Below are 16,183 nucleotides of genomic sequence, written 5' to 3' on the forward strand. Positions count from 1 at the left end.
ACTCATCATAACATATAGAGGGTACATATACCTCTCACAGTCACTTGTCATAGAGCATATAGTGGGTACATATACTGCTCACAGTCACTTGTCATAGAGCATATAGTGGATACATATAGAGCAACTGAGACCTCACAGCAATTCATCATAGAGCATATAGCGGATACATATACTGCTCACAGCAACTCGTCATATCTCACAGTAACTCATACATAGAGCATATAGTGTGTATATATATATATATAAGCTGAGTCCTCACAGCCACTTGTCATAGCGTATAGTGGATACATATACCTCACAGCCACTTGTCATAGAGCATATAGAGGGTACATATACTGCTCGCAGTAACTCATACATAGAGCATATAGTGGACACACACTGTGCCTCTTTGCAGGAGATATAAGCCCTATGTCCATAGGGTTAAAATGCAGAAACTCTCTCTTTTTTATTACCACTCTCCGCAAGGTTATAAACTTCTTTCCTCGTAGTCTTCATTTTTTCCTTGTAACTTACGTGTATAAACTTTACAGAGATAATTTTAAAGTAAAGATTAGTTAATCTTACCTTAAAATACCTCTGAGCTGTGTGGGGGTTGGTGACACGGAGTACCTCTTCTGACATGCATCCCTACTGTCAGTGGGTACCTGCACAGCTTAGATTTTCGCGGGTATTTATTTGATTTTATTTTTAGAAAACTTTTGGTTTGCGCATGCGTACTAGCGCAACCGGAAGCTTAGGTGGAACACAGCACCATCCGGGCATGCGTTCCGCCGCTGTTCGCTGGATAAACTCCACCTCCAGGAAGTAATGCCGGAACCCTTCTCTGCATAAAAGGAATCACATCTCCACTTGCTCCTTAACCTACCAGTCGGAAGCATGGTCTCTCAACCTACCACCCGGGCAACTCTCGGACCGGATCCCCCAGAGCAGCAGCCTGTGTGTCTCACCATCTGCTGTGTGTCTCACCAGATGCTGTGTCCTTCCCTCTTGGGACAAGAAAGAAAACTGGGGTAGGTTTTGCCGGATAGCCCTTATATAGGGCAAGGGGGAGGGGTTTGTTAACTTAATTAATCTTGTTAGATGCTTGTCCACAGGAAAGGAGCAAAACCCACATGTACTGCCACCATATGACAGAAAGAAAAAAAGATCACAAAAAAAATGAACCCCTAAAAAAAATGCACAAACAGCAAAACAGTGCTGCTGTGCAAGAGCCAGTGATTATAGTGATCACTGGCAAGACAGGGGTTAATGGCTCTGAAAAGAGCCTTTGGGTCTCAAGATTTTACAAATCCCTACCTAAAATACCTAAATCTCTCTAGCTAAACCACAGGTCTCTCCCTCTCTCACTAAAAGTGAAGAGAGGGAGGCAGATCCACACTAATCAGAGAAATGGGGAACACACTTGGGATGAAATTGCTAATGGAGCAAGCTCTGATTGGATGACCCCAGCCTGCCTCTTATGATGAGGCAGGCTTGGGACACCCCCAGAAGCAGGGCCGCCATCAGGGGGTGACAACCGTGACGGTTGTCACGGGCCCGGCGGTCCTGGGGGGCCCGGACAGCTTTGGCAGTCCAGGTCCCCACAATTACACTCTGCACATATATATAGCGATCATCGCTATATATATGTGCAGCCGTGGGCCCCCCGGCTCCCTGTATTTGCAGAGGGGGCTCAGCGGACTGCAGGAGCACTTTCCAGCATTTGCCTGTCTCTAACTCCCGCGAGATGTGCGGTCGGTAGAGCGTTGCCATGGGTTACCATGGCAACGCTCCGCGTGACGCGCAAACCACGTCTCGCGGGAGTTAGAGACAGGCAAATGCTGGAAAGTGCTCCTGCAGTCCGCTGGGCCCCCTCTGCAAATACAGGGAGCCGGGGGGCCCCAGAATGCCATCGAACCACCAGGGATCAAAGGATCTTCCCCCCTCCCTGAACCAGGTAAGAAACAGGGAGGGGGGAATAACTTTCATTACATTCATACATGCACTACTAAACACACTAACACACACTGCATCCACTACACTAACACACACACACTGCATCCACTACACTAACACACACACTGCATCCACTACACTAACACACACACTGCATCCACTGCACTAACACACACTGCATCCACTACACTAACACACACACTGCATCCACTGCCCTAACACACACACTGCATCCACTGCACTAACACACACTGCATCCACTGCACTAACACACACACTGCATCCACTGCACTAACACACACACTGCATCCACTACACTAACACACACACTGCATCCACTGCACTAACACACACACTGCATCCACTGCACTAACACACACACTGCATCCACTACACTAACACACACTGCATCCTCAACACTAACATACACACTGCATTCACTACACTAACACACACACACACTGCATTCACTACACTAACACACACACTGCATCCACTACACTAACACACACTCTGTATTCATTACACTAACACACACTCTGCATCCACAACACTAACATACACACTACATTCACTACACTAACACACACACTGCATCCACTACACTAACACACACACTGCATCCACTACACTAACACACACACTGCATCCACTACACTAACACACACACTGCATCCACTACATTAACACACACACTGCATCCACTACACTGACACACACACTGTATTCACTACACTGACACACACACTGCATCCACTACACTAACACACACACTGCATCCACTACATTAACACACACACTGCATCCACTACACTGACACACACACTGTATTCACTACACTGACACACACTGTGCATCCACTACACTAACACACACACTGCATCTACTAAACACACTGTATTCACTACACTAACACACTGTATTCACTACACTGACACACACACTGTATTCACTACACTAACACACACGCTGTATTCACTACACTGACACACAAGCTTTATTCACTACACTGACACACACTTTATTCACTACACTAACACACATGCTTTATTCACTACACTAACACACACACTGCATCCACTACACTAACACACACATACTGTATTCATTACACTGACACACACATACTGTATTCACTACACTAACACACTCTGCATTCACTACACTGACACACACTCTGCATCCACTACACTAACACACACACTGCATCCACTACACTAACACACACTCTGCATTCACTACACTGACACACACACTCTGCATTCACTACACTGACACACACACTCTGCATTCACTACACTGACACACACACTGAATTTATTACACTAACACACACTCTGCATTCACTACACTGACACACACTCTGCATTAACTATACACACAGCATCCACTACACAAACATCCTGTATTCACAGTACACGCACTACATCCACCACACATTTAAACATTCTGCATTCACTATACAGAGACACTGTGTCTAAAACACACACTACATCCACTAAACACATTGCATCTAGTACACACAAAAACTACATCCACTACACAAACACACTACATCCACTACACACACTGCATCCGCTACACAAACACACACTCTGCATTCACTGCACAAACAGTATCTAATACACACAAACACTACATCCATTACACACATTCTAATTCACTTCCACTATACACACCACATTCAGTCCTGCATCATTGTCTGCGGACTAGGTAAGAGTCCTGTGGGCGGACTCGTGGGCGGGCCTGGGGGGATGGGGCGGGCTGGGGGGATGGGGCGGGTGGGGGCCCAGACCTTGTTCTTTTTTCAGGGGCCCCAAAATTTCTGGTGGCGGCCCTGCCCAGAAGCACCATGATTCACTGCCTTTATTTATTTTATATTTATTTTTTTATATATATTATTATATATGCACTGAGTGCCAGGACCCCTCGAGGCACTCAGCACATGCAGAGCATCACTGCAATACTATCAGAGCTTCCAGCGCTCAAAATAGCTACAGACGTACCAGGTACGTCCAAGGTCATTATGGACCGTTTTTTGCCAGACGTACCGGATACGTCCGCGGTCGGGAAGGGGTTAAAGAAGGACAAATAGCATTAAGGTAATGCATTTAGGGTATATGGTACTTTGAATAAGAACTAAGAGAATGTAAAATTCAATTAAATGTATTGATGGAATATTTACTGAGGGGATGAAATGGGGGAACCTTACTTGGGATTAGTGAGGACTATATTTTGTGTAGCATCTGAGGCAGTGGGGATTGATATCAAATGGAAGTGGCAGAGATATCAGTTGTAAGATGAAGGGCAGTTTGAAATTTACTCAGGGGGACTACAGAACAAGAATATTAACCATGGATGGCAGCAGATGTTTGAATTATGAATGAAAAGTAGAAAAAAAAATTGATAAAATGTTGGTGGTGCTTTGAAAGGCTATGTCAACAGGAGAATTTTAATGTTATATTCATATGATTATTTACATAGTGATATTCCTCTTTTGTATATAACAGTGCTATCAATAACAATAAATAAATTAATGTGACTTTACACATTTATGTATTTCACTGTATTTCTTTTTAGATGGATACACAACAGATGACATTGAGTTCTTCTGGCAGGGAGGAGAGGAAGTTGCTGTAACAGGAGTGTCTGCATTGGAACTGCCCCAATTTACAATCATTGAAACCAGATTGGTAACAAAGAAAGTAGTATTTACCACAGGTGAGAAACATTAAGGGATTATTTATACATTATCTATGTCCAGTAGAGGTCGATGCATTGATTCATGGTCATTGAAGTTTTGGTACACTTAGTTGAAAGCCTTAGCTTTTTATGGCAGTGCTAAATTTTTACACCAATACTATTCAAGGGCCAGAATAAATAAACATCAAAAACAAGAAATGTTATAAACCATTATTTTATAACCTCTTCAATTCCTCTGGCTTATAATACTCATAGCCAAGTAGCTCTTGTCTGCAGTGGTAGGGAAACAGAATTCTCATCACTGGATTCATCACCGCTGCCACCAACAATGGGGACACTGCTTTGGTACTCTGCAGTATGCCTTCATTAAAGAGAGGCTATGATGGCCCTCACAAAGAAGACTCTCCCTTAGTTGGTTCATGATGGGGGCACCTAGAAGGTATAACGCTTGAACTGCTGTGGTAAAAGGAACAGTGCCAGTGGAAGTGACAGCGCAAATTGTTACAGCATTAAAAGGATGAGAAAAAAACATATACCTCCTGCGCTTTGAATCAGATGTAACAGACATGCTGCTAATCCCACTACACTAAGGCTAAATAGTGATTTCAGCAATCCTCATGGTCGAGAAGGAGGTGTTCAAAATCTCAGAATCATGGCACTACTGCTGAGGGTGGATTGGGCAATAGGAGCCCTTCCCCTAAACTCCCTCAACTCCATCTTGGTATTAGTAAGTGGCATTGATGATTGTGGATTTCTTTTTTCTTATTACAATAAATTGGGTATTTGAATGATTGTATATTGTGTACGCTAACACAGCTTTAAAATAAAAAAAGTGTGTGTTGTAAAATGGATTAGTAATTGGTGGATTTACTGCTGCAAATCATTAAAAAGCACTGTACAGTGCTGACACACTTGCACAACACACTGGAATGAACACAGTGAGAAAATAGAAATAACAATAGGATTTTCTGTCTACAAATATTTAGCAAAAATAAATATGCTTAACAATTGTATGTTGATAAGCTAGTCTTGTACTAGGATCAATGACAAAATGCCAATTCCATATTACTCACTCAATGTTGCTTCAATAAAGTGCCCCTCGTAATAGTTGCTAGCTAGCTAGTAGATAAAGCAGCAAGCTTAGTCTACTGGTCTCACACTATAATCAACAATAATTCAGGCTAGGCAAGAGGAACTTTTTTTTGTTTGTTACTGAACCACAGACTCCAAATAAATGTTATTCCTCCAAACAGGTAACACAAAAAAGAAAACATTTAACAATTGCATATCTGTAACCTAAGCTCACACTAGGATCAATGACACAATGCCTGTCAATCTCCTATTCCCCACTCAAAGTTGTTTATAGTGCCCTTGGTAGTATCTGGTAGATACAGTAAAAAGCTAAACTTAGAATCAATGACGCTGCCTAGCACTCCTACACAGGTGCTGCAAGGGTCAGTAGCTAAAGTCACAGTGTCTAGAAGAATCCTGCTTTGAAGTATGCTTTATTTATTACTCCTCCTCCCCCCCCCCCCCCCCTCTATTGTTTACTTCACTTATTTTATAAATAAAATCAACATTTAGTGGTTGTCCCCTAACCACCAGTCATCTCTTTTTTTTTTTTTTTTAACTACTTGTCTTAACAGCAGATCCAATCCACCCAATTGGCGAGACCTCTTGTCCATCAAAAAAACTAAGCTGGTTATCCCCCTCCCTCTCAAAAAATAAAATAAAAACATTTCTCATTTTCTTTCCCCTTTTTTTTCTGGTGGCTGCAACAGCACTCTGAATCAAGAACCATAAAGAAAATGCTAGGGCTTGTGCAAATTTGTTTCACCAAGATTCTGCTGCGTGGCAGTGTAGATTTCTGAATTTTGGCTGATCGCCCATTTGTCCTGAATTTGGCTAAAGTGCAGTTCTGCCTGAAATTAATTTCCATATCTATTGCTCACTTGCACCTGTCTTTCTGATTTGTTGTCTGTCAGTCCATGTGTCTTTCAGCTCCCCACAGTATCTCTTTATCAATGTTGTATTGACCATCATGTTGTTTACCCTTGAGTCTTTTAACCCCTTGTGTCCCTTACCTCTATGTTTTTAACCACTCTTTGTCCCTCACATATCTATACTCCCAGGCATATGTCTCCATTCACTGCCACCGAGATTAGCCTACTACCTGCAGTTATATTTCCATTTACTAAATTCTACATTTACCACATATGAATCCCTTTATCCCTTGAATTGATAATCACAACCTATTGCTTTCAATGCATGCAGGAATAAAAACACATGGAGATGGACGCCAGGCATACATGATCTCACCCACATGTTCATGTTCTAGTGCATAACACTTTTATGCTCTCTTTAATGTAGCCCATATGATAGAGAGGGCATGTCAGAAATTTATAAAACCTAATATAAGAAATTGGTAGGCCCTTTTTTTTTTTTTTTAAGAGATGTGATACAAGACGTGAAATGTAGTATGAACGTTTTTTGTCCTGTTCCTCCAGGTTCCTATCCTCGCCTGTCACTGAGTTTCCGAATCAAGAGAAACATTGGATATTTTATTCTTCAGACTTACATGCCATCTATTTTGATCACTATTTTATCCTGGGTTTCTTTCTGGATCAACTATGATGCATCAGCTGCACGAGTAGCACTAGGTGATGTTACAAATATAATCTATGTATATAATGTTGGACATTCTATCATCTGTCCATCTACCTGTTCATGCATTAAACTTTTTATGTGCCTAGTGCCTAATGTTGATTTACTGGAGTGAAGGTATACAGGTCTCAGTACAATGTAACTAACAACTACTTACTGTCAAAGATTCTACATATATGACCGTGACGGAGTTCCCTGTACCTCTGGCTGGGTACCTCCACCAAGGACAGCTTCCTAGCTGGAACAGGGGACAATCCACAGCACTTCTGCCCACAGTTGCTGTGGCTTGACTGGGGCCCTGTAACTGCTCCTTCCTGGAGCTGAATGGGGAATTCGCTCTAGACACACCCAGGCACTGGACGACACTCAGTCCTGGGAGCTCTAGTCCTTAAAAGGACTTTCCCAGTTGAATCCCCTGCAAGCTGGAACAGCAGCCACAGGAGTTAAATCTTCCTTCCTTACCAATAACAGGACGACACAGTTTTGGAGTGCAAGCTGGAATGAAATGTCAATGGTGTCACACTTGACCAATAACAATAAGGTTACTAGGCACGACACTCCCACACACAGCACACAATCCCTCCCCTCTGGCTGGGAGATAATTGGATCAGTAATTGTAGTAATTCTAATCCAATTATCTCAAAGCACAGAAAAAAACATACTTTTCTATAAAGTCCCAAAAGTACCCCAAAAATACATAAAATACAAATGTTACATACCCTGATAGCCCTGATCTGTGTGACTAACATATCCAAAAATCACCCAGATCAGTTCAGGGGTTCAGGAATTCTATGGAAGTCATTTATTTGACCGACCGCAAGCATGGCCCCATGCCGAAAACTGTTCCAGAGAATCAGGGCTTGCGGTCGGTCTACTTGGGTAGTTTGAAAACGAACAAACTACCGAACAGAGTCAATAGTCTTACCCTGGGGCTTGTTCCCCTCATCCAGACAAATTATCTCACCAAACAGTGCCCTTCTAAGTTCAATAGAACCAAACGCAGGAGGGGGCGTGGCTAGCCGGTGCATGGAGTGAGACGTACTTTCCCGGAGCTCCGCGATCCCGACCCACAAAGCCCTTAATAACAGCGACTCACTGCATGTAAGATGGGGAAAACCAGACGCCAAGGCACCCCAGGACCATCGGGCACCAGCCCGTCGAGAAAGCAGGCCGGCCCGATGGATGATTTTCTCTCCACTCCCGACGGTTACCGAGCCACGAGGCATGCAGACAAAATGGCGGTGGCCTCCCCTGGAGCTGAAAGTGGAGCAGGCTCGGAGCCTAGTTCTGCAAGAGGGGAAACACTAACGCAAATCACTGCAGAGCTGGCGGCCATATCGGCTAATATGCTCACCAAGCATGATAAAATCGCCATGGTAGCGGACCTGAGAGCGGCGATCCGTGAGGAGATTCTGGAGGTGCGCAGGGACCTCACAGCCTTAGAGGAGCGTGTCACAGAGTTGGAGCATGAACACATACAAGCTATACAACACTCCCAGGCAGCCGACCATGCCACTACCAGACAGGGCTCAGTGCTCCTGGAGCTCCGCAGGCAGGTGGAGGACCTGGACAACAGGGGAAGGCGGAATAATATTAGGATCAGAGGCATGCCAGAAGCTGACTCCGAAGACCTCAATACTGCCCTTACACAGCTTTTTACTCGCATTCTGGGCGACAGTGCTCAGGACGACTACCACATCGAACGCGCCCACAGGGCATTACGGCCCCCGAGAAGAGATGGCCTACCCCGGGATGTGATATGTTGCCTCCTCTCCTTTCAGCTTAAAGACGCCATTATGAAGGCGGCACGCACACAGTCCATCACCTATCAAGACGCCCCGATCTCCTTATACCAGGACCTTTCGGCCCTCACCCTAGACCAGGGGTAGGCAACCTTCGGCTCTACAGATGTTTTGGACTACATCTCCCATAATGCTTTTACAGCCATATTGCTGGCAAAGCATCAAGGGAGATGTAGTCCACAACATCTGTAGAGCCGAAGGTTGCCTACCCCTGCCCTAGACGCACGGAGAGCCCTATGCCCACTGACAAGCATCCTCCAGGAAAAACGCATCCCGTACAAATGGGGCTTCCCTTTTACCCTCCAGGCCAAAAAGGGCAACATGTGGTGCTCCTTGCGATGGCCTAATGATATACCCAGCTTCTTGAGAGCCCTCGATTTACCGCCAGTCAAAATCCGCAATTGGATCCTGGATCAGCCACCGCCGCGTCCATCTCACCCCGAGGTCCCCGAAGCTCTCCGCAATCTACCAAGATGAGATGCGCAACCCGCACGCTGGGGTGGCCCTGCTGGCCCAGAAAAATAACTGCTTCCCTCCAGATCTGTGTCCTGCCGTCCCGGTACAGCCCAGCAGGAGCCGACCCAGGGGCGCCTCCCCAGACGACGTTGAAGACAGATAAGTTACCACACTCACACTCACACAAGAACCCTTAGCACACAGTATGGGTGGGAACCGGGACATTCTACCAGCAGGGCCTCCCTACACCTTGGTGACAGTTTGAACAGCCACGGCTTCTCTGGGGTGCCGTTTAGGCCCTTGCTGATTTTGGGTGGGGAACGGGTAAACTCTAACACCGTCATACATGGGATATTGGAGAGACCATACCCCCTAGCACCCCCAGCGGTTCCGTTCAGCTTGGACTATTGTACTCCACCACCTGGGGACCGAACACCTTGCCATATGGCGGCAGTTTTTTGTCCAGCTTCTCATATTGCCCCCGGAGGCCTTCCAGACCCACCCTTTGGTATACATTTTGCTAGGGGACACCCGTGGGGGAGACGGGACGTTTTATGATTGCATTTGGGTTGCACAAGAATAATGCACGGAGGCAGGGGCCCGTTTTATACTGTGGAATGTTGTCTTAACCAACCAAGCAGCGCCAACCGCCCCACAACAGACCGGACTGTTGGGTCTACACCTGAGGTCTGGCGGTACTGAATGGCGACTGGGCCCAGCTGCCTGTCCATTGCCGCAGGCGCAGCCCCGGGGCCGCACCGCCTCGCCCATGTCGCGAGCTGTCACCCTCGGTTACGCTGCGAGAGATATCCCTGTGGCAGCGTGGCTGATGGTCCTGGCCGCGTCCCTGGGGCTGCCTCCCCTTGAGGTCCCTGAGAGTTAATATATGTCAAATGTTATGACTGGTTTCATGCTGTTATATCCTAGTTATGGTTAGCTTTGTTAGCTGAATTCTGCATAAATACTGTCGAGGACGGGCTGGCTGTGTCCAGCTTAGCCTCTTATGTCGGCCTCGGGGTCACTACCGAACTGGGCCCCCCCCCCATCAATTCTTCCACTTCCCCGATCCGCGGCTGCGAGTCGGACACCATCTGACCCTTACATTTGGTAATGTTTTCGCCCCCTGCTGGGTCCCCAGAGGCTTGGAACCAACCGTATTAAGCCGCTATATATACTCCCCCCACTAACCGAACTCGTAGACCTACAGGCTTTGACACTGCGCAGGGCTACATACCGCAAGCACCACCCCCATAAGGACAGATCCCGTGGGGGGGATGGGGCGCGGCGGGGGGGCCCCGGGCCGACTACCTTATTAAGCATGGTCGAGTTGTATGCAAACTGCCTAAAACTGTCGCGGTATGCCGACTGCGTGCGGCGGCATCACTCGCATAACCGCGACTCACACGCCCCTACCTAGAGGTACAGATGACCACCTAGCGGCCCGCGCACGACCACTCTGAGAGCCACGTGCCGGCACCGGCTTGCCAATGGCCCTGCCTACACCACGGCCCTGGCCCTCCGCCACTAGACTCCCCACTCCCCAGATGCCTAATAGACGAGATGAACGCCCCACGACGTGGGTCGGGGGAGAGCGGACTACGATCTCCTTAGACGAACTTCTCCTACCGGACTTCCTCATCCCCCAGCAACTGACCCACCTGTAGATTAGGTCACTCTCGTACGACCTATGGTCTTAGTTGCCTAACTTTTCGTCGCCCCCGACGGGCCACGATCCCTGTACAGAGACAGTACCCACGCCTATCCCCCCCCCCTTTTTCTCCACTTTACCTACCTACCCCCCCCCCTCTCTCCATTTTTCCACCCCCCCCCCCCCGGACAGCCATGGCGACCATTTTCACCCCCACTTCTTTGACCCTATTCTCCCACAATACACGAGGTCTTAATTCCCCTGAAAAAAGGCGACAACTGCTGAGAACCCTGTGGTCTCAAAGGACCTCGATAGCATTTCTGCAAGAAACGCACCTTAAAGGAAACGATGCCCCCCAGATACGGGATAGACGGTACCCCCTGGGATTCTATGCAAACAATCCTGACTCTAAACGCTCGGGTGTGGCTATTATTTTCGCCAATACAATCCCGATCGAGAACACTGCTTCGCAAGCAGACCCACTGGGTAGGTTTTTATTCGTAAAAGGCTCAATCCCAGCACATAAGTACACCTTCGCCACGATTTATTGCCCCAATAAGGGACAACACCGATTCCTTGCAAAAACCTTGACACAGTTGGAGAGGTTCCGGGAGGGAACCCTGATACTGACTGGCGATCTTAACATTCCGCTGGACCCCCGGATGGATACGTCCGCGGGCACCAGCACCATCCCTGCACATTGTATAAGGCAAGCCAAACAAGCACTGGGCAAATCGGGTCTGGTCGACTGCTGGAGAGTGGCAATCCTGAGACTAAAGACTACACATGCTATTCTGCGGTGCACAATAGATATAGCCGGATAGACTACATCTTCCTCGCCCAAGAATACCTTCCTTTCCTCATCACATCCAATATAGCGATACAACATGACTCGGACCATGCCCCAGTACTCATTACACTCAAATCACCACTCTTCAAACCTCGAGAGCGCCACTGGAGACTTAATGAAAGCGTACTGACGGACCCCACCTTCACCGCACAAATCGCACAGACATTGACGCACTATTTCGCTGACAACAACGGCCCCGACGTAGCCCCCCTAACGGTTTGGGAGGCGCATAAATGCGTGATCCGGGGACAATTTATCAAACTGTGCACCCAACGGAAGAAAGACCACACCGCACAGATCCAGGCACTGACACGTACAATAACAGACTTAGAGACACAGCACAAACAGGACCAAACAGACAACACCTACCGCCTTCTAACCGACCAGCGCAGACAGCTCAGGGATTTACTTTCCCAGAATTTGTTACACACTATCCGAAAGTCCAACAGACATTACTATGAATTCTCCAATAAAAGCGGGAGAATGCTTGCCCGCACCCTGACACAGAGACATAGACAACAACATGTTCATCAGATAGGGGGTAGGGATGGGACGTTGAAACGGGCCCGCCGGACATCCTCGAAGCTTTCAGGCTCTTTTACACGGATAAAAGAAAAAGGGGTGTAGGTTAGCGCTAATAATATATTGGACAGGCAGCGACCTTGTAGAGGGTAACCCTCTAACCCTCTATATAAGGAATACACAGTAAAAAACAAAGAAAGGTTGCGCCAAAATTAAAAAATAATCAATAAAAAATATACAATGTTAAAAATAATAATAATAGTAGATAAGTTCCAATGAGTGTCAGGAGGTCAAATGGTTTTAGTCTCTAATTCCGCTGTGGGGGTGACTTCTCTTGTTGTAGTGGTTCACACCGTCTCGTGATATGGAAGACACAAGAAGAGAGGACCAATCGTGCGCAGTGTATTACAGTAAATATAGTAGTATTAAATCATATGTATTTCACTCACATTTAGATGAGCTATAGCCAGCTCTGGGTTTGTAGGCATATAGCGGAATAATCCCCGCTTACAGGATGTGTTGGTGCTTGTCCTCCAGGGGTTTGGTCCAACTTTCAGAAGAAGAAGATAAAAACAGCAGATAGTGCTCTCTGATGGTATTATTGAGGTGGTGAATAAAATATACTCACAAAAGAAGTGCAGGTCACACTGCACTTTTTGGGTAGCGTTAGTGGTATAAATTTTGATAAAGCCCCAGCGGTGAAACGCGTTATGGTTATTTTATATTGTGTTTTATATGAATAAATGATTTTTTTGGTTAGATATATGCACCATTATCATTTTTTACACACAACTATAATTTTTATCATTTCAACTATTTTTCCTGCCATTTTTATACTTTATATCCTGAAGTGGGGATTATACCACTAACGCTACCCAAAAAGTGCAGTGTGACCTGCACTTCTTTTGTGAGTATATTTTATTCACCACCTCAATAATACCATCAGAGAGCACTATCTGCTGTTTTTATCTTCTTCTTCTGAAAGTTGGACCAAACCCCTGGAGGACAAGCACCAACACATCCTGTAAGCGGGGATTATTCCGCTATATGCCTACAAACCCAGAGCTGGCTATAGCTCATCTAAATGTGAGTGAAATACATATGATTTAATACTACTATATTTACTGTAATACACTCCGCACGATTGGTCCTCTCTTCTTGTGTCTTCCATATCACGAGACGGTGTGAACCACTACAACAAGAGAAGTCACCCCCACAGCAGAATTAGAGACTAAAACCATTTGACCTCCTGACACTCATTGGAACTTATCTACTATTATTATTATTTTTAACATTGTATATTTTGTATTGATTATTTTTTAATTTTGGCGCAACCTTTCTTTGTTTTTTACTGTCTTTTACACGGATCTCTATAACATCGACGCTGCCTCACGCCGTACAGACCCCCTCCTGCACCAACGTAGGATAGAGACCTTCCTTTCGGAGTACGTGGGGCGCAGGGTCCCGGAAGAAATGGCTGAGGACTTAGACCGCCCTATCACCAAGGAGGAACTAGCCGCTGCCTTTAAACAATCCAAATCCAATAAGGCCCCAGGCCCTGATGGCCTACCGACCTCATACCTGCGTAAATTCAAAAATACACTGCTACCACATTTGCTGCAGGGCCTTAACTCCCTGTTGGACGGTGGTAGATTCCCAGTAGACTCCCTACACGCGACAGTGACGGTCATACCCAAGGACGGTAAGGACCCTACCGACTGCGGGAGTTATAGACCAATATCGCTCCTCAACGCGGATCTAAAGCTATTCGCCAAGACCATGGCCCTGAGACTCTCCCGTATACTCCCCGCGTTGGTCCACCCAGACCAGGTGGGCTTTGTCCCCGGCAGGGAGGCCCGGGACAATACTATCCGGGCCCTAAATTTGATCCACTCTGCCCGGTCGACCAACAAAAATCTGGTGCTGGTCTCCACGGATGCCGAAAAGGCCTTCGACTGGGTAGACTGGAAGTACCTCGAAGCCACCCTCCGTCATATGCAATTCGGACCCAATATCCGCTCCTGGATCCTGGCTTTATACACTACCCCCACGGCCCGTATCCGGATCAACGGAGCGCTCTCAGCCCCGTTCACCATACGCAATGGCACCAGGCAGGGCTGTCCCCTGTCCCCCCTCCTGTTTGCCCTCACCCTGGAACCCTTCCTGGAGGCGGTCAGACGGGACGGGGGTATCACGGGGTACAACCTACACCGCGTGGAGCATAAAGTCGCTGCTTACGCAGACGACATGCTGTTTTTCATAGACAACCCCATAGTGTCGTTCCCCAACCTCCTGCGGGCCTTTCGGGAGTTTGGAGACATCTCCAATCTCAAGCTGAACATGACTAAATCAGAGGCCCTTCCGATCTCACTCACACCGGAGGGAACCGCACACCTACACTCACAATTCCGTTTTTCATGGTGCACCGATAAACTAAAATACCTCGGGATCTGGCTACCCACTAATTTGAACCTTCTATACCAGTTGAACTTCCTCCCCATACTTTCGGTCTTACAGAACGACCTCCAGCGCTGGAGGGGTCTCTATGTCTCCTGGTTCGGCCGGATAAACGCCGTTAAAATGAATGTGCTACCCCGTCTGCTATTTCTGTTCCAAGCGGTCCCCATCTCGCTACCACGAACCTTTTTCAGAACGATCTCATCGGCGGTTCGCCACTTCGTGTGGAACGGGAAAACGAGCAGGGTGAGCAAGGCGATACTAGAACGCCCAAAAACCAGAGGAGGCGCAGGACTCCCTTCATTCCTGAGATATTACCACGCAGCCCACCTACTCAGGTTAGTTGACTGGCACGCTCGCCCAACCACTAAGTTGTGGGTCCCCATGGAACTCGCGCAGGCGGGCGGCACGCTGCCCTCTCGTCTCTGGCTAAGCTCTCTAACGCTAGGATCCCTGCGAACTGGCAACCCACTGATAGACGCCACGCTGCAAATCTGGTGCACACTGAGATACTCACACCAACTCACGACTACGGACAACCCTCTCACACCCTTAACGCACAACCCTAGGGTGGGAGGGGGACTAACAGCCACAGACCTCAGCGCATACACCGATACCGACTGGCTCAGCTTTCACCATCTCACACAAGGGAACAGACTTAAGCCCCTGGCTGACATCCTAGGGGACAAGGTACCCACGGGACTAGACAACTTCCATTACCTACAAATCCAATCATACTACAAGACCTTTCCAGTCAAACAATGCTTACACAGAGACACCACATAGTTTGAAACACTTTGCACAACTAGGTCTCACCCAGACAAGGGGGTCTCCAGGCTATATGCACTTCTCCTCACTAGTGAAAACCTGTCACACCCGAGATATGTAACCAGATGGGAAAGGGACACCACGCTTACAGAACAGGAGTGGGAAAAGATCTTTACACTATCTCATAAATGCTCCATCAGCTCCAAATTCCAAGAGACGAACTTTAAGATCCTTACGCATTGGTACAGAACACCAGACACTCTGCACCGTATGGACGCGGAGATATCCGGAGACTGTTGGAGGTGCGGAGCTACGGACGGCTCCTACCTCCACATCTGGTGGAGCTGCCCTGAGATTACCCCCTTCTGGACATTGGTC

At 47.1% G+C, this 16,183-nt stretch overlaps 1 protein-coding gene across 1 annotated transcript in view; it reads left to right on the forward strand.

The window, feature by feature from the left end:
• The window catches only part of LOC134573026 (gamma-aminobutyric acid receptor subunit beta-4-like), a 326,649-nt gene that overhangs the window by 285,692 nt on the left and 24,774 nt on the right, over positions 1-16,183 (forward strand). Inside the window, exons 6-7 of the mRNA XM_063432387.1 lie at positions 4,516-4,656; positions 7,146-7,298. Coding sequence (XP_063288457.1) covers positions 4,516-4,656; positions 7,146-7,298 — 294 coding nt within the window. The remainder of the gene's footprint in view (positions 1-4,515; positions 4,657-7,145; positions 7,299-16,183) is intronic.

This window comes from Pelobates fuscus, chromosome 9, assembly GCF_036172605.1.
Source record: "Pelobates fuscus isolate aPelFus1 chromosome 9, aPelFus1.pri, whole genome shotgun sequence".
Taxonomy (NCBI): Eukaryota; Metazoa; Chordata; class Amphibia; order Anura; family Pelobatidae; genus Pelobates; species Pelobates fuscus.